General features: G+C 41.1%; 1 protein-coding gene across 1 annotated transcript in view; it reads right to left on the bottom strand.

Moving 5' to 3' along the window:
• Positions 1–26,379, bottom strand: part of LOC148376640 (receptor-type tyrosine-protein phosphatase mu) — a 366,093-nt gene that overhangs the window by 44,119 nt on the left and 295,595 nt on the right. Inside the window, exons 22-23 of the mRNA XM_088349733.1 lie at positions 23,859–23,935; positions 17,820–17,856 (exon numbers count right to left, since the gene is read on the bottom strand). Of these exons, the coding sequence (XP_088205859.1) occupies positions 17,820–17,856; positions 23,859–23,935 (114 nt within the window). The remainder of the gene's footprint in view (positions 1–17,819; positions 17,857–23,858; positions 23,936–26,379) is intronic.

Raw genomic sequence — 26,379 nt, 5'->3', positions numbered from 1 at the left:
ACAGGTGCGAACGATGCTGCGTGCTTTGAATGCGGAAAGAATTGAACCATTGCCTTGAAATATTATCAATCTATAATCATAAATGGTAAATGGTTTGCATTTTTCAATACCTCCCAAAGCGCTTTACAATGCGCTTCACACTCACCCATTCGCACACACACTCACGCACCGATAGCGCCCACAGCCATGCAAGGCAACTACCGTAAATTCCGGACAATAAGCCGCTACTTTTTTCCCTAACTTTCAACCCTGCGGCTTATTCAGTGATGCGGCCAATTTTTGTCACTTTTCTAACGGCCGCTAGCGGCGCTCGAGTGTTGCTACCATTAACTGCCCTGTCAAAGCTATATTATAATTATTAAAGCTTTGAAAATTCTCTCGGTGTACCGTCTTTCTTTGTAAATATATCTATAATATGTATTTGCAACTGTATATTTTTGTAATTTATTTATTTGTATTTATTTTAGACACTTATTCTGATATGTTTTGAACAGGTGAATGAAAAATGAGGGGCGGAACAAACGCGGGGTGCCGAGTTTAAGTGGGGACCGCTAAAGGTGAGGGACAGACAAGGAAAGAAGAGGGGGTAAAAAGTTGGTTAAAGAAAAAGGAGTAAATGTGTTCATCTGATATATTTTTCCCACCCTTACCTTTGGAAATATACACTTTTTTCCTTGGATTACTTTCAACGGGACCCGGACTCTGCAGGTCTGCATCAAACCTTAAGTACCGGTATCATTTTCCGTTCATTTTGCCGGCTGTGATTTTTGGACTGTGGACTTCAATGAAGGAAAAGAAAAGTAGTGCGTACAACTACTGCATTTAAGAAAGAAATAATAGCACCACCGTCCACCTGCGCCTTCTGATGACCACCACAAAGGTAAGAAATCCTATGCACATTTCTTTTCTTTATCCTTTTATTTCTATTTTTACACGTTCGTGTTGGAACGGATTAAAACGATTTACATTATTTTTAATGGGAAAAATGATTTCGGTGATCGAAAAATCGGTTTTCGAACAGGGTCCCGGAACGGATTATGGTCGAGAACCGAGGTTCCACTGTATTACCAACAATAATTTGATGCAGAAAATGAATTCATAATTTGATGATTAAAACTGAATGAATATATATAGATTTTTATTATATATTTGTCACCGATTTACAATTTCAACCTCGATAACACAAAATTTTGGGGAGCCATAGATCTCTGTTGGGACCCATAGATTTTTGAGCATGCGAGTCCCCGGGACTCACCACTGGTGTTGGCGTCATTTTTACTCACTTTTTTTAAAATTTCTCTTCACTTATTGCCTGATCTATGGAGTCAGAATTCCATGAAACACAGAGGCAACAATTTCAAGCTCAAATCCGTCCATCCGTCCAAGCACGGGATGACCTTCATTTTTCCATAAATAAAGCTAACAGTACTATAAAATAAGTATTGTTATATCTTAAGTTTTTCCCAAAATAACAAAAGATAATCAACGGCAACGCGGCACACGACCACCTCCCACATTCTACGTTCCTGTGGGAGGAAAAGGGGGACATTTTGGGCGAAGGAGAAGAAGGACAGCTGGTGAGTAGGTAGCTAACAAGCACTTGGTATTATTATGCTAGTGGTAGAAACGAAAAAATCAGCCTTCAGTGGGAGTTCAGTGCCAAGTGCATCCTGGTAGACTTTATTGTTCCATAAGCAGCTAAGGAATGGTCGTTAGTGCCAACGAATTGAGCCAAAACTTCACTATTTAAAATAAGTTACCGTATTTTCCGCACTATAAGGCGCACCTAAAAGCCTTTGTTTTTTTCAAAAGCTGACCATGCGCCTTATAATACAGTGCGCCTTATTTATGGATCAACATTAAGTTTTCCAACTAACTTGCAGCCGCCGACTCGATTTTCCCCCGAACGCCAAGTAGTACGCGGTGTATGCTGGGATTTATTTACCGGCGTTTCATTGGCTAACCAATGTGTCAATCATCATTTGAATCGATCACTATTGGCTAAAGTTATTCGGAGGTCAAGGGGCGGATCCTTTTTATCATTTACAGGCTGGCATTGGCTCAAACGGCAAAACAAAGCCTGCAATTGGCCGAAAAAGATGAATGCGTATAGCATGTGGCTGACGGCATAGAGAAAGCATTTTTTTCTATTCTGTATTTGAAATTATTTTATTCTCCTGGATTTACTAAACTCACGGATATAAGAGGACCATGGTTGCACATTATTATTGAACACAACGACTTCGGTGAGCTACTCCGGCTATATATTTTCCCTGAATCTTGTTTCAGACTGAACTCGATGTTTCTGTGATAAGCGGTGCAGATAATGGATGGAATGGAGTGTTTATTTTTAAATTAAACTCAATTCCAAGTGTTTGTCATATGCACAGTAAAGTTGCGGGCGAAAAAGAAAATAGATACTAAGGAATGGTTAGCATTTCTTGAATCCCAAGACTTTAACCTTCTGAATGATGGAACGATGCATTTGAGTGACATCGTACGGACACCGCATCAACACGTGTTCTCGACACGTATTTGCGTCTTTGCAAGCTTTCGGAATGTTAAGAGGGCAATCAGTTGGACTGAATCATCTGACTGTTTTGTCGACGTTCCCATTGTAGCGCCTTATAATCCGGTGCGTCTTATCTATGTCAAAAATAGGACCAAAAACTATTTTTTCGGGTGCGCCCTATAACCCGGTGCGCCTTATAGTGCGGAAAATACAGTACTCACAGTGGAAAAAGATCAATCTAACCTAAGTAATAATAGTGAGAACCTATGTTCCCTCTAAGATGCACGCGTGGGCAATCGCGCACTGCCCGCACAGTCTCAGCGCACAAGAAAATCTATCCAGCGCAATGTTCCCTCTAAGCTGCGTGTGTGCGCAATTGCGCACTACCCAGAGCTTTTCCGCGCACAAGAAAATCTAGCCAGTTCACAAAAATCAGGGCTCGAAATTGATAATTAAGAAGCGAATTAAGTCAAAGTTACAGTGCATGAAGGTAAAAATACAAGGGTTCCCCTGACGCTGTGTTCTAAATGCGGTATTTGGAGGTCGAAGTAGAACAAAGTTGAGTAAAGTCAGTAGAGTTTTTCGAGAACCGGCTTCTTCGGTTCGGCTCACTCAAAGGAACCGGCTTCTTCGGTTCGGCTCACTCAAAGGAACCGGCTCTTTCGGGTCGTAAACGGCTATTCAGGTTGTTTTTGCTTCTTTAATCCCAACATGACCAAATATTATGTAAAATGATGCACAAAATGTTTGCTTACCGTAAATTCCGGACTATAGAGCGCACCTGATTATAAGCGCACCCACCCCATTTTGAGAGGTAAACCGATTTTGTACATACACAAGCCGCACCTGTATATAAGCCGCTTCAAGTCCCGCGATTGAAACTAAGTGTCCTTCATTAAGGTACACAGTCAAAAAATCACAACCGGCAATATGAACGGAAAATGATACCGGTACTTAAGGTTTGATGCAGACCCGCAGAGTCCGGGTCCCGTTGAAAGTAATCCAAGGAAAAAAGTGTAAATTTCCAAAGGTAAGGGTGGGAAAAATATATCAGATGAACACATTTACTGACGCAACTCCTTTTTCTTTAACCAACTTTTTACCCCCTCTTCTTTCCTCGTCTGTCCCTCACCTTTAGCGGTCCCCACTTAAACTCGGCACCCCGCGTTTGTTCCGCCCCTCATTTTTCGTTCACCCATGCAAAACATATCAGAATAAGTGTCTAAAATAAATACAAATAAATAAATTACAAAAATATACAGTTGCAAATCCATATTATACATGGGTTACACATATTTACAAAGAAAGACGGTACACCGAGAGAGTTTTCAAAGCTTTAATAATAATAATATAGCTTTGACAGGGCAGTTAATGGTAGCAACACTCGAGCGCCGCTAGCGGCCATTAGAAAAATGACATAAATTGGCCGCATCACTGAATAAGCCGCAGGGTTGAAAGTTAGGGAAAAAAGTAGCGGCTTATAGTCCGGAATTTACGGTACTCTCTTTATTTCCTCTGCATTCTTCAGCAATGAAGTGAAGCGGGTGCTTACGGGAGAACATTAGCAGCGCTAATGAGACGCCTGTCCCCATTTTGCTCCTCAGTGGAGAACCTTGCCGAGGGGACGTCAGCGCTCCTTCTCAGAGATTGAAGAGGGAGAAGCGAGAATGTTTGAACGAAGACTCGCTTTGGGAACGGCAAGGTGAGAGCAGAGGGATTATTATTCCCCCCTTTGTCTTCCAAGTTCGAAGACGAGTTCCTCTTAAGTGCGAGAGCCGATGTTGGCGTTGACTTGGTTTGGCATTGCCATGGATCGGAATTCTAAGCTATTATGATGACTATTCAGAGGATGGGATGCGTACCATTATCCGAACTATCGTATTTTCACAGCTATTGTTTTCAGTATTTGAAAAAGAAATATTTTTCCGATCGTATCAAAGTGACACCTAAAAAGTTGTATAATGAAATATACAAACAATATTCAATTTAAAATGTTATAAAATGAAAATGAAATGATCAGCATTTATATAGCGCTTTTCAAGTCAATGACTTCCAAAAGTGCTTTACAATGTGCTCCACATTTCCCAATAGCGGCCTTGCAGCCATGTAAGGCGCTAACCTGCTTATTGGGGGTATTAGGGGTTCAGTGTCTTACCCAAGGACACTCCGACATGTAACACGGACGAGCCGAGGTTTTAGATCAGGGGATGGTGTCATAATAGTCTGTGGTTTGCAATTATCTGTGGTCTGTGCAGCCCTTTAAGACTGTCCCCTCTTAAGGTTTCTTTATTTTTGTTGAGGTTTTTGAGTTTTTCCTTCCCCTCATGTAGGTTTTAGATCAGGGGATGGTGTCAATAATAGTCTGTGGTTTACAATTATCTGTGGTCTGTGCAGCCCTTTGAGACTGTCCCTTCTCAAGGTTTCCTTATTTTTGTCGAGGTTTTTGAGATTTTCCTGCCCCTCATGTCGGTTATAGATCAGGGGATGATGTCATACTAGTCTGTGGTTTGCAATTATCTGTGGTCTGTGCAGCCCTTTGAGACTGTCCCTTCTCAATGTTTCCTTATTTTTGTTGAGGTTTTTGAGATTTTCCTTGCCCTCATGTAGGTTTTAGATCAGGGCATGGGTGTCATAATAGTCTGTAGTTTGCAATAGTCTATGTACTTTGCAGCCATTTGAGACTGTCCCTTCTCAAGGTTTCCTTATTTTTGTTGAGGTTTTTGAGTTGTTTCCTTTCCCTCATATGGGTTTTAGATCAGGGGATGGTGTTATAATAGTTCGTGGTTTGCAATTATCTGTGGTCTGTGCAGCCCTTTGAGACTGTCCCTTCTCAAGGTTTCCTTATTTTTGTTGAGGTTTTTGAGATTTTCCTTTCCCTTATGTAGGTTTTAGATCAGGGGATGGTGTCAATAATAGTCTGTGGTTTACAATTATCTGTGGTCTGTGCAGCCCTTTGAGACTGTCCCTTCTCAAGGTTTCCTTATTTTTGTCGAGGTTTTTGAGATTTTCCTGCCCCTCATGTCGGTTATAGATCAGGGGATGATGTCATACTAGTCTGTGGTTTGCAATTATCTGTGGTCTGTGCAGCCCTTTGAGACTGTCCCTTCTCAATGTTTCCTTATTTTTGTTGAGGTTTTTGAGATTTTCCTTGCCCTCATGTAGGTTTTAGATCAGGGCATGGGTGTCATAATAGTCTGTAGTTTGCAATAGTCTATGTACTTTGCAGCCATTTGAGACTGTCCCTTCTCAAGGTTTCCTTATTTTTGTTGAGGTTTTTGAGTTGTTTCCTTTCCCTCATATGGGTTTTAGATCAGGGGATGGTGTTATAATAGTTCGTGGTTTGCAATTATCTGTGGTCTGTGCAGCCCTTTGAGACTGTCCCTTCTCAAGGTTTCCTTATTTTTGTTGAGGTTTTTGAGATTTTCCTTTCCCTTATGTAGGTTTTAGATCAGGGGATGGTGTCATAATAGTCTGTGGTTTGCAATTATCTGTGGTCTGTGCAGCCCTTTGAGACTGTCCCTTCTCAATGTTTCCTTATTTTTGTTGAGGTTTTTGAGATTTTCCTTCCCCTCATGTCGGTTATAGATCAGGGGATGGTGTCATAATAGTCTGTGGTTTGCAATAATCTGTGGTCTGTGGAGCACTTTGAGACTGTCCCATCTTCAAGTTTCTTTATTTTTGTTGAGGTTTTTGAGTTTTTCCTTTCCCTCATATAGGTTTTAGATCAGGGGACGATGTCATACTAGTCTGTAGTTTGCAATAGCCTGTGGTCTGTGCAGCCCTTTGAGACGGTCCCTTCTCAAAGTTTCTTCATTTTTGTTGAGGTTTTTGAGTTTTTCCTTGCCCTCATGTAGGATTTAGATCAGGGCATGGGTGTCATAATAGTCTATAGTTTGCAATAGTCTGTGCAGCCCTTTGAGACTCTTTGTGTTTAAGGGTCAAACAAATAAACATGACTTTACAAGGTTTCTTAATTTTCTTCATGTTGAGGTTTTTGAGTTCTTCCTTGCCCTCATGTAGGTTTTAGATCAGGGGATGGTGTCATAAGAGTAGTCTGTAGTCTGCTTTGAGACTCCTTGTGATTAAGGGCGTCACAAATAAACATGACTTGACTTGACTATTGTCTTCTATTCTATTCAATTGTTGGTTAAGATTTTTAGAACAGCTTGCTTGGGTTTGCGCCAGTGCGCTTTTTTTAATATTCAAGATAGATTTCTAATCAAGACGGTCTTAAAGTAAAAGCACAACATGTTCCCCTTATATTACAATCGTCAGGGCAACCGAGTCAGAATCCAAATTCCCATGTTTACTTCCTGTTCAAAATTCATGTAAAGCTCATTTAACCGCCCCCCCGTTATTTCTAAATGAGTGTTTTTTAAACTCCGAACAATAGACAGTTTAAAAACAAGTCGAAGCATCAAACGGTCCGCGCAAACTTTCCCGAAATGGATAAATTGATCCCGATGAGGCGGCGTGCGCGCTTTTGGCTGGCTGGACGGTCAGCGTGACGCGAGCGAGTCTGGTGAGCAAACAAGAGACTCGGCTTTAATTGAGACGCTGAGGAGTAGCGGTGCCGCGCTAATGAACAGCTAATTATGCAACTCCCTGCACCCCCCGAGCAGCTTGCGAACGCATTAAGGCCGACTTTTCCACAAACAAAACACCGGGAAGAAAAAAACAGTACGCTTTTCTTTCCTCCAATTTTGTTTTTACTTCCATCCGTTATCTGCAGCGCTTATCCTCAGTAGGGTCGCGGGGGTGCTGGAGCCCATCCTTCGAGTAGTGGGCAGGGGACACCTTAAACTGGTTGGCAGCCAGGGCACACAGAGACAGACACCTCATTTCTAGGACCGGACAATTAACCTAACATGCATGTTTTTGGAATGTGGGATGAAACCGGAGTGCCCGGAGGAAACCCACGCAGGCATGGGAGTACATGCAAACTCCACATGGCATACCTGTCAAGCTCCGGGGCTCCATGCCCTTACAAACTGTCGTATTTTCTCTTACAAAATAATCTTACACCATATTTTTTTTCCAAACGTGTTTATTTATGTAGTTTATATTGTACATGTGTTTCGTTATATCCTATATATTGTTAATTAACATTTTGTTGTGAGATCCTGAGTTGCTCGACATAAATGAGGTTTATTATAAAAAAAGTTCAAAAATGAAGTCGCTTGGACGTTCACTGTAGAAGGAAAAATACATGCAAATATAATTAAGTAGAATTTTCTTATTCAAATTATGAATTCTGCATTAAATTATTGTTGGTAATATACTTATTAAAGGGATAGCCACAAACCTGTCTTTTTTCCTTTTATACTTCCTTTTTTTCTTAACTTCTTTATACAACATCATCATTCATAGTACAGTAATCCCTCGGTTATCGCGGTTAATGGGGACCAAAACCACCTGTGAAAAGTGAACATCCACGAAGTAGCGACGCCCCTTCAAAAATGCTTAAAAAAAAACGCTTTTCAAAAAATTATGTTATTTAATTATTATTTCTTAGACCCGCGAAGCTCTGAACCCGCGAACGTGGAACCGCGAAGTGGCGACGTCCCACTGTATAATGCATCAAAGCAAGTGAGCCGTTTGAGAGCCGGCTCTCTTTAATGAGTCGAGCCGAAAAAGCCGGTTCTCTAAAAAGAGACGGACTTCCTTTCACTACACAACTACCACATGAAATCCGATGTTGAATGATGCATGATGGGAAATCCCCAGGCGGCAGACGCATGCGCACAGTACCATCAAACTGCTCGCTTCGTTTGCAACGGGAAAAAAACGATACCGAGATAGAGGCTACCGCGGCCGACTCGTTAGACGTGATTGATTTGCCGTTTCGTCATAGTCGGTGGATACCGGACGGTACCCATAATTGACCAATTTGCGTTTTTCCGTACAGATTTCCTCGTACGTCGTACACGTCTTAAAATGCATAATAAACCTACTTTGTATGGCAAAAACATACACGTTGACAGGTATGACATGGGGAGCCTGCTGTAGCTGGACTTGAACCCTGAACCTCTGCACCGCGCATGCTAACCACCCATCCGCCGTGCCACCCGTTTATTCCACTTGTTAAACTGCTAACGATTAAGCGTCAGCTCATCGTCACCTTGCAAATCTACCGTCCGGAGGAAGACGGTGACAAAATGTCCCCGCACATGTCAGATAATCCATTTCTTCTTGATTTTCCAACCTATTTATTCCATCCTGCAACCCGACTAATTGCTCCTGCCACGCAGATGGAAGAGGGAGCATGACGATGCATGCCACGGCTAAAACGGATGAGTAACGAATGCTGAATAACAGATCGCAGGTCCAGCGTGTTGGCGGGAACACACGGAGACATAAACACAGAGAAAAGATTCGACGGGTCCGAATAAAAAGTATCCGCCGTAATGGCCGTTTACGCAAACTCGCTCGGAACTGAAACAAACACTTGAGGTCTGTCTGCAATGGTCAAGGATTCAGGCCACTTTAACTTCCCATCCACTGTTTCCTTCTCTAGCTGCAGCCTATGACTCCTCTCTAGCTTCTATTGTTATTGTTAGCCAGGGTTGGGTAGGGTTACTTTAACTGGATTACTTTCAATGACTTTTGGATGACTCCAATACCAAATCTGCTAATAAAAGACAAAAGAAACTAAATAGGAATAAAATGACAACATTTTGTGCAGGCTTGGGGAGTAACGGAACACATGGAAGGGCAAAAATGATGTTGGCAAGCTGTTTGGATTTATTTTCATTTTGTTTCTGTCACATTTTATGTTAGTTTTACCGGAGATCAAAGCCAGGAGAGAAAGCTTACCACGTGTTGTGAGTCATCATTTTATTCATATTTAGTTTCTTTTGTCTTTTATTAGCATATTTGGTATTGGAGTAATCCAAGAGTCATTGAAAGTAATCCAATTAAAGTAACCCTACCCAACCCTGAATAGCCAGAGGTGGGTAGTAACGAGTTACATTTACTTGAGTACGTTTTGGGACATTTTGTACTTCTAGGAGTATTTTTAAACCACTTGACTTTTTGGTTTTACTTGAGTAGACTTGTGAAGAAGAAACTGTACTCTTACTCCGCTACATTAAGTCAAGTCAAGTCATGTTTATTTATATACAGGGTTGGGTAGGGTTACTTTAACTAGATTACTTTCAATTACTTTTGGAATACTCCAATATGAAATATGCTAATAAAAGACAAAATAAACTAAATATGAATAAAATGACTACATTTTGTGCAGGCTTGGGGAGTAACGGAACACAGGGAAGGGCAAAAATGATGTTGGCAAGCTGTTTGGATTTATTTTCATTTTGTTTCTGTCACATTTTATGTTAGTTTTACCGGAGATCAAAGCCAGGAGAGAAAGCTTACCACGTGTTGTGAGTCATCATTTTATTCATATTTAGTTTCTTTTGTCTTTTATTAGCATATTTGGTATTGGAGTAATCCAAGAGTCATTGAAAGTAATCCAATTAAAGTAACCCTACCCAACCCTGAATAGCCAGAGGTGGGTAGTAACGAGTTACATTTACTTGAGTACGTTTTGGGACATTTTGTACTTCTAGGAGTATTTTTAAACCACTTAACTTTTTGGTTTTACTTGAGTAGACTTGTGAAGAAGAAACTGTACTCTTACTCCGCTACATTAAGTCAAGTCAAGTCATGTTTATTTATATACAGGGTTGGGTAGGGTTACTTTAACTGGATTACTTTCAATTACTTTTGGATTACTCCAATACCAAATATGCTAATAAAAGACAAAAGAAACTAAATATGAATACAAAGACTAAATTTTGTGCAGGCTTGGGGAGTAACGGAACACAGGGAACGGCAAAAATGATGTTGGCAAGCTGTTTGGATTTATTTTCATTTTGTTTCTGTCGCATTTTATGTTCGTTTTGCCGGAGATCAAAGCCAGGAGAGAAAGCTTACCACGTGTTGTGAGTCATCATTTTATTCATATTTGGTTTCTTTAGTCTTTTATTAGCATATTTGGTATTGGAGTCATCCAAAAGTAATTGAAAGTAATCCAGTTAAAGTAACTCTACCCAACCCTGTTGTTAGCTGTTCAGTATAAATGAAGCCTGTTTTGTCCTTCGTTGTCACTCGCTTTCCCCCAGCCGGCCATGCTAAAGTTAGCTCAAACCAAAACAACCCTTTTAGGCAACAAACTGGATAAATGTGCCTATCGTGTTCTTTCTTTTCGCCTTCCACGAAAAAGCCTTATTTTCGTGCTCCTTTTTTAGCAGTAGGCCAATGAGTCACTGTGTGGGTTCAACAGCAAATCGCTCCCGTATCTTTATGATTTAATAGCCACATATGTTCCTGCTCAGAGACTTTGCTCTGCAAATGCTGGTCTACTAGTGATTCCAAGAGCCAAGAAGAAATCTACAGGTTCAAGAACGTTCTGCATTCGGACCCTGTTAGAGTGGAACAGTCTGCCCTCTGAAATAAGGTCTGCAACCTCAGTGGAAGTGTTTAAATCTATGCTGAAGACACACTTGTATTATATAGCTTATGAGTGATACTTGATGTACGCCATCATCTAAAACTGGGGTTGTGAATCTTTTTGACCCAAAGAGCCATAAAAGCAAAAATATTTTAATAATTTTTTGAGAGAGCCACACCAAATATTTCAAGACAAAATTCAAAGAAACCGCCAACCCTGCTCTCCAGACAAAATGTAATCCTTCAGTACATTTTATTTCACTGTGTGTCATTTGATGATTTGATGTAATCTATGAAACTATAACAAGGCCGGAGTCCCATATCAATATATATACCACCTAAACTAGTCTCCCTCCCTCAGTTAAGAGTGTCAAGGCTTATTTTGACCATCACTTTTGTCCTAAATAATGGTTTCAAAACAAGGTGCAAGCAAAGTTCTTTTGGAAAACTGTCACCAAACACTGCAAAAGAGAAGTGTGTTTGCGCAGCTTCTCGCAGTGGGGAGCTCTGTGTTTTAACCCAGCCACAGAAACACCGGCGCACGATAAATGAACGAATCATGACAGCTCCTCGAGCAAGAAAATCTCGTTCTTTCCACCCAGTGTGGACAGATGACTAGGGCTTTGTGCATTATGCTTCGAAAGTGTTGAACCTCGCACATCAAGTGTTAAACATCAATACGTAACGATTAATGGACATCAATTCAAGGACGAGTCAAGGAAGCTGTCAACTGAACCTTCTGTTATTACAGTTATTTATTTTTTTTTAACAAATAAAATGTCTTATTCTGATTTCGAAATATTCGTTTGTTTTGGAAATTTCAGAATTTCGTTTCGTTTTGGAAATTTCGGTCCGTTTGGCAATTTGCATACTCGGCAGCCAATCTGAAGCCTGCATTGGATAACTTCGTACTTCCGGACTTTCCCGATGCGTTATAAAGTCGTGCATTTGCATATAATTTTCCAAAATGGACGCACAAAGAACACAAGAAAAATGGAGAAGTGGTTTGGAATCAAGCCAAAGCCTCAGCCCCAGAAGAAAGATTCAAAAGAAGCTAACAAAATTGATGATGCTACAAAACGTAAACGTACTTTAAAAGCATTGTAGAAAGAGGAGTTCACGTGGCTTGTAGCAGACGAGGCAACGCAAATATTGCATAAATGAAGTTGAGTAAATACAGGTACATAGTGATGGCAGATGGAAAACAGCCATGTCATATACAATTTTCCTTGTCATTTTTCAGGGGTCTGAGCGTTCACACAAAGTCAGTGAGCAACGCTTGAAACAACAGTGAGCCACCATAATCCCAAGTGTGGCAAGATAATGAATTATCAAACATGTCCAAAACTTGACATCAAGTTACATTTTTGCTTTTTAGTTTTCGGCAATGCAAAATTATTTTTCTCTTTTGAATGAATTGACTCATGTACTATTACAAAGGTTGTACGGCCTACAAACGTCTTTCACAAGATATCCATTTCTTTTTATTTCCTGATATATTTTGTCGCATAATATTAACATTTTTGGGGACTTATTGAGTCGGTTGTAAGAGACAGAACTGTACTTAATCACATTTTTTTAGTGGAAGTACAATGTCGACAACAAGATTCACTTGAAATAATTGGAAATTATTTGAATGCAACACAAACTTTTTCTTCTTTTTTCGGTGTTTTTTTTCCTACTTTTTTTTTTTTAAATTCCTTTAAAAAAATCTCATTGTGTTTATTTTCTCCGAGCTGTTACTTTTTTCTTTTTGTTTTCTATTTACTTTTTTCCTACATTTCTTTCTTTTCTTTTTTTCTGGCTTTTTTCTAAATGTTGCCGTTTTTTTTCTCTTCCTTTTGTTTCTTTTTTTCTCAGCTTTTCACTACTTTTTCATGTTGGTATTTTTTTTCTTTTTTGTTCTATTCCCCTCTTCCTTTAAGTCATTTTGTGCATAATTTTACTTAATATTTGGTCATGTTGGGATTAAAGAAGCAAAAACAACCTGAGGAGCCGTTTAGGACCCTTTTTAGTGAACCGAGCTGAAGAAGCTCATATACTCTACTAACTTTACTCAACTTCGTTCGATTTCAAAATACCGCATTTAGGACACAACGTCAGGGGAACCCGTGCATTTTTACCTTCATGCACTGTAACTTTGACTTAAGTCGCTTCTTAATAAGACTAGCCCTTAATAAGACTTTTGTGATTAGGGGCTAAACAAAAAGAAAATGACTCAACTTGACAAATTAGTCGGGTATAAATTCAAAGCTTCAGCCAGCTCATGCATTTATTTTTACTGTCTCCATTTGTCAAAATAAAAACGCTTCACTTCTTCTGCACAGTCTTTTTTCAAATCCTACAGGAGCTCATTTAGCCAGGAATTTAGCTGGGTTTGATTTCAAAGTGGCTTTTGAACATGTTCACCCTTCATGTTTTTTCTCAAATGGTCTCTTATAATCTCATCAGTTTCTGTTAAGTTCAATTTTTAGACGGTTGACTAGAGAAAAAGTTTTGCAAACTACACTTACAGTGCATCCGGAAAGTATTCACAGCGCTTCACTTTTTCCACATTTTGTTATGTTACAGCCTCATTCCAAATTTGTATTAATTTAATCTCTTATCTCAAAATTCTACACAAAATACTCCATTATGAAAATGTGAAAAAAGTTTTTTTTTTTTTTTTTAACTTTTTTTGAATTTATTAAAAATAGAAAACTAAGAAATCACATTTACATAAGTATTCACAGCCTTTGCTTAATACTTTGTTGATCCACCTTTGGCAGCAAATACAAGTCTTTTTGAATATGATCCCACAAGTTTAGCACACCTATCTTTAGGCAGTTTTGCCCATTCTTCTTTGCAATAAGTCTCAAGCTCAATCAGGTTAGATGGGAGACGTTTGTGCACAGCCATTTTCAGATCTCTCCAGAGATGTTCGATCGGATTCAAGTCTGGACTCTGGCTGGGCCACTCCAGGACATTCACGGAGTGGTTGTGAAGCCAATCTTTTGAGATCTTGGCTGTGTGCTTTGGGGTCGTTGTCCTGTTGAAAAATGAACCTTCGCCCCAGCCTGAGGTCAAGAGCGCTCTGGAGCAGGTTATCATCCAGGATAGCTCTACATATTGCTGCATTCATTTTTCCTTCTATCCTGACTAGTCTGCCAGTTCCTGCTGCTGAAAAACATCCCCACAGCATGATGCTGCCACCACCATGCTTCACTGTAGGGATGGTATTGGCCTGGTGATGAGCAGTGCCTGGTTTCCTCCAAACATGGCGCCTGGCATTCACACCAAAGAGTTCAATCTTTGTCTCATCAGACCAGAGAATTTTGTTTCTCATGGTCTGAGAGTCATTCAGGTGCTTTATGGCCAATTCCAGACGGGCTTTCATGTTCCTTTTACTAAGGAGTGGCTTTCGTCTGGCCACTCTACCATACAGGCCTGATTGGTGGATTGCTGCAGAGATGGTTGTCCTTCTGTAAGGCTCTCCTCTCTCCACAGAGGAACGCTGGAGCTCTGACAGAGTGACCATCGGGTTCTTGGTCACCTCCCTGACTAAGGCCCTTCTTCCCCGATCGCTCAGTTTAGAAGGCCGGCCAGCTCTAGGAAGAGTCCTGGTGGTTCCAAATGTCTTCCATTTACGAATAATGGAGGCCACTGTGCTCAATGGGACCTTCAAAGCAGCAGAATTTTTTATGTATCTTTCCCCAGATTTGTGCCTCAAGACAATCCTGTCAGTTCTTTTGACTTCACGCTTGGTGTTTGTGCTCTGACATGCACACTCAACTGTGGGACCTTATATAGACAGGTGTGTGCCTTTCCAAATCATGTCCAATCAACTGAATTTACTGCAGGTGAACTCAAATTAAGCTGTAGAAAGATCTCAAGGATGATCAGTGGAAAAAAGATGCACCTGAGCTCAATTTTGAGCTTCATGGCAAAGGCTGTGAATACTTATGTAAATGTGATATCTTAGTTTTCTGTTTTTAATAAATTCAAAAAAAGTAAAAAAAAAAAAACTTTCACATGGTCATAATGGAGTATTTTGTGTAGAATTTTGAGATAAGACATTAAATTAATACAATTTGGAATGAGGCTGTAACATAACAAAATGTGGAAAAAGTGAAGCGCTGTGAATACTTTCCGGATGCACTGTATGTCTTTGTTTTCTTTTAGTTTTAAGACTTCAACAACAAGCTAAATGATAGTTGGTTGGATCCCTTAACCACTAGGGCTGAAGGGGCACCATTTCCTGTGGTGTGTCTTGGGCGCGTAACGCCTGGTGGCGCCTATTCCTCTCCAGGCCAACATATGTTTCCACCCAGCAATAAAGTGTTTTTGTTACACCGATAGATAGATAGATAGATACTTTATTCATCTATTCACATACGTCTCACCAGAGTATAAATAACAACCCGTGCAAAACAAACAGTTATTGGGAACTTCTGAGATGTGTGTACACAAAAGTGAGCCTATGGAATAGTGAAGGCCAGCGGTCAGGAACCTAAGGCTCGGGATCCATATATGGCTCTTTTCATGAGTACATATGGCTTGGTGATAAAATGCGACTTGTGTGAATTCTTCCGTAGCGTTCCAACTTGAGAGAGCTCAATGTCAGGTTTGGTGTGTACACAGCAAAAGCTACTATAATCATACGCACCGTTCAGTCCAGTATATAAAAGGCACAGTCTTACCTACAGTTTACAGTCAAGGTGTCACACCAACAGACCCCGTTTTGGCTCTACATTGTTAAATAATTACATGGGAGCTCATTAAATAATGTATGTTCACTGTTTAGACACTTAATGAAAAAAAAACCTGCACAACAAACTGTAATCACCAACAAAACCTAGCCAAGCACACAGAACAATTTGATTGGGTGAGCGGTAGGGGTGTGCTGAGCTACGCAAGACAGCACACTCCCCTCTCTTTCACACGCGTTTACTCGCTGAAGAGAAATGCATTCATTTCATGTCATAAACTTTTCGTTTGTAGGTTTTTGTGACATAATTACAAAAGAACTCTGCTTGCACCTTATTTTGAAACCATCAAAAAATGAAGAACAAAATGAGCCTGAGGGTGAAAATACAATCCTAAGTAACTGTGGAAGGAGACTAGTTGTATGCTGAGCACGCTCCCTTCTCTTTCACGCGTGTTTACTCACTGAAGAGAAATACATTCATAAACATTTGTTTGTAGGTTTTTGTGACATAATTACAAAGGACTTCTGCTTGCACCTTATTTTGAAACCATTAAAAAAGAAGAACAAAATGAGCCTTCGGGTCAAAATACAATCTTAAGTAACTGTGGAAGGAGATAAGTTGTATGTTTGTTGATATGGGACAAAGGGTCTGACATTATTATTATTTTAAAACTTTTATCAGCTAACGTCACACAGAGAAATTAAATGTGCTGAAAAAAATAGCTTTTGTCTGGAGAGCTTAGTTTGGCAGTTTTGTCTAAAATATTATAATGGATGTCTTTGTCAAATATATATATATATATATATATATATATATATATATATATATATATATATATATATATATATATATATATATATATATATATAAAGAAGAGATTAAGTATTTGAACACCCTGCTATTTATTTATCCCACTTGGAAATCATGGAGGGGTGCATTTCCACTGTGAGAGATAAACTAAAAAGAAAAATCCAGAAATCACAATGCATGATTTAATATATGTATACCGTATTTTCCGCACTATAAGGCGCACCTAAAAGCCTTTATTTTTTTCAAAAGCTGACCATGCGCCTTATAATACAGTGCGCCTTATTTATGGATCAATATTAAGTCGCAAAGTCTTGCAACTAATGCAGCAGCCGCCGACTAGATTTTCCCCCGCCAACGCCAAGTAGTCTGCGGTGTATGCTGGGATTTATTTACCGGCGTTCTATCGGCTAACCAATGTGTCAATCATCATTTAAATCGATCACTATTGGCTAAAGTTATTCGGAGGTAAAGGGGCCAGATCCTTTTTATCATTTACAGGCTGGCATAGGCTAAAGCGGCAAAACAAAGCCTGCAATATTGTGAATAGCAAGTCTGGTTGTCTACGGCATAGAGGAAACATGTTTTACCATTTTATATTTGTAAAACTCTCCTGGATTTACTACACTCACGGATATAAGTTGCACATTATTATTGAACACAACGACTTTGGTGAGCTACTCCGGCTATATATTTTCCCTGAATCTTGTTTCAGACTGAACTCGATGTTTCTGTGATAAGCGGTGCAGATAATGGATGGAATGGAGTGTCTATTTTTAAATTAAACTCAATTCCAAGTGTTTATTGTCATATGCACGGTAAAGTTGCGAGCGAAAAAGAAAATAGAAACTAAGGAATGGTTGGCATTTTTTTGGAATCCCAAGACTTTAACCTTCCGAATGATATTTGGAACGATGCATTTGAGTGACATCGTACGGACACCGCATCCGCACGTGTCTACGACACGTATTTGCTTCTTTGCAAGCTTTGGGAATGTTAAGGGGGTAATAATTTGGACTGAACTATCCGACTGTTTTGTCGACGTTCCCGTTGTTGCGCCTTATAATCCGGTGCGCCTTATCTATGGAATATATAGGACCAAAAACTATTTTTTCGGGGTGCGCCCTATAACCCGGTGCGCCTTATAGTGCGGAAAATACGGTATATATATATATATTTAGGCTATTATGGCCAAAAAGGTGATTGACCCCTGGTATAGGTCATCTGCAGGTCTGATCTAAATATTTAACTCCCTTTTCGAGGTTATTTTCTCCTATTTTTTGGTACTTAACTTTTCGATGAGAGTGCTATTCATTTAAAAACCCAGCCATTTAGACGAGCCCGGATCATCGTCTTACCTTGAGTGGCGATGTAGTGATTTGGCCTGTGGTAACCCTGTAAATCAAACAAAAAAGACAACATCAGAAAATGGCATCAAAAAAACCACAAAAGATAAAATAAAAAGTTGTTTTTATCTTAACGCCGATATCGCCAAAGTGTGGATAATCCCCGCGATACGACTAACAGCGTCTTCGCGACAGGCTTCCATTCGGCGGGATTACGCTAATCCCTTCAAATCGCGCTTGCCCGATTCCTTGTCCGCTCCCCGGAGACGCCGAGCGGGAAACAAAAACATCAGGAGGACTTAAAGCCATCTTTCCTCCATCATCATGGTCAAAATTCTCCCTCATGTTCCATTGAGCCCTGAATTTCCCGCTTTCTTCTTTTACTAACCACTCCTTTTGGTGCAGTTTTGGGGATTTCGTGTGACGTCCTGTCAGGCGGCTATTGATGCTTGTCGAGTGAGCAGGGTTGGGGTAGGGTTAGTTTAACTGGATTACTTTCAATGACTTTTGGATTACTCCAATACCAAATTTGCTCATAAAAGACAAAAGGAACTAAATATGGGCAGCACGGCGGCGCAGTGGTTAGCGCGTGTGCGGCACAGTTCTAAGGTCTTGGGAACCTCCTGTGTGGGTTCAAATCCAGCTACCGGACTTACTGTGCGGAGTTTGTATGTTCTCTCCGTGCTTGCGTGGGTTTCCTCCGGGCACTCCGGTTTCCTCCCAAATTCCAAAGACATGCATTTTAGGTGGATTGTCCGGTCCACATTGTCCCTAGGTCTGAATGAGCGAGCGAGTTGTCTGTCCCCGTGTGCCCAGCAATTGGCTGGCAACCAGTTCAGGGTGTCCCCTGCCCACTGCCCGATGATTGCTGGGATGGGCTCCAGCACCCCCGCGACCCTACTGAGGATAAGCGGAGTAGCTAATGAGATGAGATGAGATGAGATGAGGAACTAAATATGAATAAAATGATGACTCACAACACGTAGTAAGCTTTCTCTCCTGGCTTTGATCTCTTTGATCTCCGGCAAAACTAACATAAAATGCGACAGAAACGAAATGAAAATAAAACATCATTTTTGCCGTTCCATGTATTCCAAGCCCCATTTGGTATTGGAGTCATCCAAAAGTAATTGAAAGTAATCCAGTTAAAGTAACCCAACCCAACCCTGCCGGTTAGTTAGGCTAACGCTCTTAGAGCGTGGCTAGATGTTTCCTGAAGTGACTGGGGATAATTATTATTGTTATGAAGTTAGCTGTAAGTAATGACGCTTGGAGCGGTCTTCTGCTCAACTAAAACAATTGTTTTTAATGTACTTATCCATCCATCCATCCATTATCTGCACCTCTTATCCTCAGTAGGGTCGCGGGGGTGCAGGAGCCCATCCCAGCCATCTTCGAGCAGTGGGCAGGGGTTGAACCGGTTGCCAGCCAGTCGCAGGGCACACAGAGACAGACAATTCGCTCGCTCATTCACACCTAGGGACAATTTGGACCGGCCAATCATCCTGACATGCATGTATTTTGAATGTTAGAAGAAACCGGAGTGCCCGGAGGAAACCCATGCAAGCACGGGGAGAACATGCAAACTCCACACAGGAGTTTCGATCACAGGACCTCAGAACTGTGCTGCACACATGCTAACCACTGCACCGCCGTGCTGATTATTGTACCTAATGTCCTGCAAATTCTGAATACAACAGAAACAGAAGTCCAAGAAATCAACAAACTAGCCTGGCGTAGTATGCTAGCGCAGTGTGCTAGCGCAGCGTCCTAGCGTAGCGTGCTAGTGTAGCATCTTAGCATAGCGTACTAGCGCAGTGGTCAAAACAGTTAGACCTTTTAGGGTCAGATACCTGTCTGACCACATGTTCCTACCTTTATACAAATTAATGTGTGCCACCTCATGGACTAAACAAGAATAACATTCAACAATAAAAATATATTTCCTACTACATTTATTGACAAACAACTAAAAAAACAAGCTAAAACACCCTTTTCGCCAACCAATGCAGAACACAAAGCTATGCTAATCAGTGAAATAGCAAGACCGTGAAAACTGCATTATCGCGAGTTTTGGCTGTACATTGTTAAATAATCTCTTACATGGGAGCTCATTAAATAATGTTCACTGTTTGGACAAAAAACCCCACAGAACCAACTGTAATCACCTACAAAAGCTAACTTTATAAAAAAGGACCATTTTCCATGCAAAAAAAAAAAGTTAAACCTCTGGCTTTGCTAATGCTAATCAAGTTAAGTCACATTTATTTATATAGCCCTTAATCACAAAAATGTCTCAAAGGATTGCACAGGATTACAATTACCTGATCTTAAACCAACACGCAGGCAAGGAACAACTCAAAACCTCAGCGTGAGGAAAAAGAGAAACCTTGAGAAAGGACCTCTCAAGTGGTAATCAAACACAAACAAACATAGTAAACACTAGGTAACATGTTAAAAAATGTGTCCAGAAAGTGTATGACAGCAGCGACGCCCCCAGCCTGTAAACTAGTCCAGAAAGTCTATGACTTCCCATCTCTGCCAGTTGGTCCATGCAGGCGTTCACATGCCTCAGGTGAAGAGTCGATCCCAGAACATGTTTTTGCATTCATCAGAACATAAAATACTAATCACCAGCACGCTCGGTTAAACCTGAGTGCTTTAGCGTTTGCCGCTATGCATGCAAATCAGGGTGAGGACGCACTCTCTTAACCTAATGACTCCACGTGTTTCTCGGGGAGGGGGGCTCGTGAACCCCATCTTCATTATCATCCGCCGCCTTGCACGCAATATCAAAAGCAGCGGGGATGTTGGCGGCACAGGCTTTTTACTGCCGTGTTTTGATGAGTTAAAGAGTTACAAGCAAAAAAAACAGAACATTGTTAGCCGTCTGTCAGAACGCCCCCTGGCCCCCCTCCCTTGATTATGCGCGTTGTCGACTTTAAGTGGGCCTGGGCTTTGTAGGATGCAGCATAATGGACCATAAAACCAATAGCGGCTAAAGGTAAATAATTGAAGGCGCACCTTGCATTATGAATTGATGCGGAATGAGGGAGGGGTAACGAGGGTTTACAAATGAGGGGGGGGCAGGTACATCACCGGGCTATTAGCGGGGAATCGGGGCACGTAAGCCGGTTAGGTGTCTCGCTGAGTAACTCCTTTAACGCCTCGTAAACGATGTGCCGGGAGACCGGACTAAGTGCTGAGATGCCAAATTCGAAAAGCCAGGCTCACATTGCACACCGCATAAAATGGTGAGTTCCCAGAAACAGATAGGGAAAACAAAATAAGTGTCAGCTTCTGTCTTTGGTGTTTTTCGTCCCGTTTGACAACTACACTTTGGATGACTTTCTATCCTATCGTTATGGGTTTGAACACACAAAAATGTGTTTATTCGAGGAATCAACCACTTGTCCTGAAGAATTCTCGTGCCGGCGTGATGAGGGGGCCCTATCGTGGATGCAGAGCCGGAGCTAAGGCTAAGCGGCTAGCGGCGTTTAGAAGTCTTCGGTACTGTCCGTAATCATGGTAAATGTCAACTCTACCAAAGAAGACCGACGAACTGGCTGCGCTGGTGAAGAACATCAAAGCCTACAGGGAGTGCAGTTTGCTGTGTTTTGCGGGAACGTGGCTCACGTCTAGTATCCCGGACGCTAACGTGGAGCTACCCGGAGCTACCCAGCTTCAAACAAAGACACAAAACACTGCGGGAAGCGGAGAGGAGGTGGACTCGCTATCTAGGTGAATACGAGGTGGTGTAACCCTGGGGACAACGATTTCCATCTGCTGCAGGGACGTCGAACTTTTGGCCTTGCGTGTGACGTCATCCACTCCGCTGTTGCTAAACTACAACACAGCACCCCGAGGCCATCCTGTTAATCTGTTAATAAACAACCAAAGGATACTGCTGGGAGTGTGAATTTCCCTACGGGAATGAATAAAGTATCCGTCCGTCCATCCGTCCATCCATCCATTGTAAAGTTGACTGTTTATGGATGTGTTTTTCACAGACTTTCATGCTATGGAATTAACCTGTTTTTCTCATCTCATCTCATCAGCTGCACCGCTTATCCTCAGAAGGGTCGCGGGGGTGCTGGAGCCCATCCCAGTAATCATCGGGCAGTGGGTAGGGGACACCCTGAACTGGTTGCCAGCCAATCGCAGGGCACACGGGGACAGACAACTCGCTCGCTCATTCACACCTAGGGACAATTTGGACCAGCCAATTCACCTGAAATGCATGTTTTTGGAATGTGGGAGGAAACTGGAGTGCCCGGAGGAAACCCACGCAAGCACGGGGAGAACATACAAACTCCGCACAGGAAGTCTGGAGCTGGATTTGAACCCACGCAGGAGGTTCCCAAGACATGAACTGTTCCGCACATGCGCTAACCACTGCGCCGCCGTGCTGCCCCTAACCTGTTTTTATATTTAGGAATATAAAAACTATCATCACACACATACACATGGTCACGTTTCAAAGATCAGTCTCATTCCATTTTCTTTGTAAATACATTTCTCAATTGTATTTCATTTTATTGTGAAGACGCGCTTATGTGTCAAAATAAAACGCCTTCTGACGGAGTGGGCGTGTACGGCTGGGTTACTGGGGGAAGATGGCTTCTCGGTCGTCCACGCTTCATTTGCGAGGGAGATTTAAACCTAAATGAGTGTTTTCATCTGAGTACTGTATTTTCCGCACTATAAGGCGCACCGGGTTATAGGGCGCACCCCGAAAAAATATTTTTTGGTCCTATTTTTGACATACATAAGACGCACCGAATTATAAGGCGCTACAATGGGAACGTCGACAAAACAGTCAGATAGTTCAGTCCAACTTATTATACCCTAAACATTCCCAAAGCTTGCAAAGACGCAAATACGTGTCGAGAACACGTGCGGATGCGGTGTGCGTACGATGTCACTCAAATGCATCGTTCCATCATTCGGAAGGTTAAAGTCTTGGGATTCAAGAAATGCCAACCATTCCTTAGTTTCTATTTTCTTTTTCGCTCGCAACTTTACTGTATATATGACAATAAACACTTGGAATTGAGTTGAATTTAAAAATAGACACTCCATTCCATCCATTATCTGCACCACTTATCACAGAAACATCGAGTTCAGTCTGAAACTAGATATATAGCCGGAGTAGCTCACCGAAGTCGTTGTGTTCATAATAATGTGCAGCCGTGGTCCTCTTATATCCGTGAGTTTAGTAAATCCAGGAGAATAAAATATTTACAAATACAAAATAGTAAAAAAATGCTTTACGCATTCATCTTTTTCGGCCAATTGCAGGCTTTGTTTTGCCGTTCAAGCCAATGCCAGCCTGTAAATGATAAAAAGGATCCACCCCTTGACCTCCGAATAACTTTAGCCAATAGTGATCGATTCAAATGATGATTGACACATTGGTTAGCCAATGAAACGCCGGTAAATAAATCCCAGCATCCACCGCGTACTACTTGGCGTTCGGGGGAAAATCTAGTCGGCGGCTGCAAGTTAGTTGCAAGGCTTTGCGAATTAATTTTGTTCCATAAATAAGGCGCACTGTATTATAAGGCGCATGGTCAGCTTTTGAAAAAAATAAAGGCTTTTAGGTGCGCCTTATAGTGCGGAAAATACGGTAATTCTGCCAACAGAGAGTTTATATCTTGTATATCTCTCACACCATCCATCCATCCATCCACTTTAGATGCTTGCATGCATCTTTATGAGTAGTTCTCCAAGTTTGGCACCTTGGCCACATTTTTAACCCATGCGGCCCTCACCTCCAAATAGTTGCCCACCCCCTGACCTATATAGTACCACGCCCTTCTTTCCCTAGCATGTGTTTGCTCTCCTCTCTTCAATCCGAGCGCTGTCATCCTGTGATCTTTATCGCTCTTAATTTAAGCACACACTGATACGGCATCTCACTACAGTATGCCGACCGGTCCTTTTCCCTCAGGGCCCCCGTGACGGCGACGCGGGGGCCCTTCCCTGGCCCCACCGCCACAAGGATGCGCGGTGACCTTTTCGTGTCGGCTGGTGCGCGTGTATACTTACATCGACGTAATTTGCATTAATGTAATCGGAGCTCTGTTCGCCCTCCAGGGCTTGCAGCCTGACACGCGAGTGATCATCTGGAAAAAGAGGCAGGGAGGAAGAAGAGAGCGGCGTGGAATTAATGAAATTAACCAGGCCACCACACGCCGATTAACATACCTGTCAACCTGTACGTTTTTGCCGTACAAAGTAGGTTTATTATGTATTTTAAGACGAGCACCACGTACGAGGAAATCCTTACGGAAAAACGCAAATTTGTCTATTATGGGTACCATCCGGTACACACCGACTCTCACCAAACGGCAAATCAATCGAGTTAGCCGCGGTAGCCTCTATCTCAGTATTGTTTTTTATTTCGTTGCAAACGAAGGAGCGGTTTAATGCTAATGTGCGCATGCGTCCGCCGCCTCGGATTTCATGTGGTAGTTATGTAGTGAAAGGAAGTCCGTCTCTTTTTAAAGAAACGGCTTTTTCGGCTCAACTCATTAAAGAGAGCTGGCTCACTTGCTTTAATGCATTATATTACGAATCATTATTGTTGTATAAAGAAGTTAAGAAAAAAAGGAAGTATAAAAGGAGAAAATGAAAAAAGACAGGTTTGTGGTTATCCCTTTAATCAGTATATTACCCACAATAATTTAATCCAGAAAATGAATTAATAATTTGAATAAGAAAATGTATTATTCTACTTAATTCTATTTGCATGTCTTTTTTCCTTCTACGGTGAACGTCCAAGCGACTTCATTTTTGACCTTTTTTTCATAATAAACCTCATTCATGTCGAGCAACTCAGTATCTCGCAACAAAAGGTTAATTAACGATATATATGATATAAAGAAACACATGTAGAATATAACATGTTGAAGTACATAAATAAACACGTTTGAAAAAAAATATGGTGTAAGATTATTTTGTATTTTTTAAGGGAAAATACGACATTTTGTAAGGGCATGGAGCCATGGAGGTTGACAGGTATGTGATAGGGAGGAGGAGGGAGCAAATGTCCGGTTTAAAAAAAACATTATTTTTGAGGATTGAGCAAAATTGCCCAAAATCAAATGATCTCTCATGCAGTTTGGCGTATCCACCCCACCCATGCTTGCAATGTTTTATTGAAGTTAGTAACACTGTGTGAAAAAATATAATGGTTTGCATTTATATAGCGCTTTTCAAGTCACTGAAGACCTCCCGAAGCGCTTTACAATGCGCTTCACACTTACCCATTTGCACACACTCTCACACACTGATACCACCCATTGCCATGCAAGGAAAACTACCTGCTTATAGTGGGCTTTAGGGATTCAGGGTTTTGCCCAAGAAAACTTCGATATTTAACCTGGAAGAGCTGGGAATCGAACCTGGGACCTCTCGGCCCCAAGACGAGCGCTCGACCTCTTGAGTCATCAAATTTAGATCTCAAGAACAGGGACTGAATATATTCATCTGCTCTAATTCCGAAAAGAATGATAAATACCACAAAAAATAGTACTACAGACGCTCCCCTACTTACGACCATTCGACAAAGTTGAGTTTGTTCATAAGTTGCTTCAGTGCGATATTTTGTTTGTTTAAGGTTTGTATAAGTAACCTAGAATGTTTTGTACTGAAAAATAACCATTTCATAAAAGAATATGCTCTATAAAGATAAATAAAGTGAAATTTAACTGACTTTTGGAAGATGAGCTTCAAGAGTTAGGCGACTTCCTCCTCTGTGGTAAAAAGTGGCTGAATAAAAGCGATCCAACTATTTTCTCAACCGCATCAAGCTTTCTTATTCCACTTTCATTTCAAAAGAAAGGACTCGCCTCTTCTTAACACTTCACACCAACCGTATGTAATGGATGCGCGAGATATTAAACAATAAAAATGTCAAAGTTCTTAGAGCGCTGGAGATACAGTATAGAATGTTTACACACGAACTAGGAAGAGGAAGCGGATTTCTTCTTGGATGCTGGGTGACCCCTCACAGCGCCACACGCTGGTAGCAGCAGAAAGAAGCACTGAAGAAATGTCCTGTACTCGGAAAAAAAGTGCACACAATACAAAATCCAACCTAAAGCAATGTCCGGATATTTTTCAACATCCCGAAAAAAATGTTCGTATCTGCCGTTTTTCGTAACTCGAATGGTCGTAAGTAGGGGAGCGTCTGTATATCATGGCTACTAATTATTCTGGTAAATGTAAAAAATTCATACAATATTTGCTTTTGTCCCAGTTTTGATACGTATTATTTATATGATTATAAATTTACATGAGTGTACATAGTGGAATTCCTACGTACAAGTTGTCACCATGTTTGTCTGGCATCTTGCTGCTACGCTGTAATCTGTGGCACTGGTTTTCGTCTAAATGACCAGGGTTGGGTAGGGTTCCTTTAACTTGATTACTTTCAATTACTTTTGGATTACTCCAATACCAAATATGCTAATAAAAGACAAAATAAACTAAATATGAATAAAATGATGACTCACAACACGTGGTAAACTTTCTCTCCTGGCTTTGATCTCTTTGATCTCCGGCA

Source organism: Urocampus carinirostris, chromosome 1 (assembly GCF_059441175.1).
Source record: "Urocampus carinirostris isolate Australia breed hairy pipefish chromosome 1, RoL_Ucar_1.0, whole genome shotgun sequence".
In the NCBI taxonomy this organism is placed as follows: Eukaryota; Metazoa; Chordata; class Actinopteri; order Syngnathiformes; family Syngnathidae; genus Urocampus; species Urocampus carinirostris.
The sequence above is the reverse complement of the archived record's forward strand: the minus strand, read 5'-3'. Positions and strand labels throughout refer to the sequence as shown.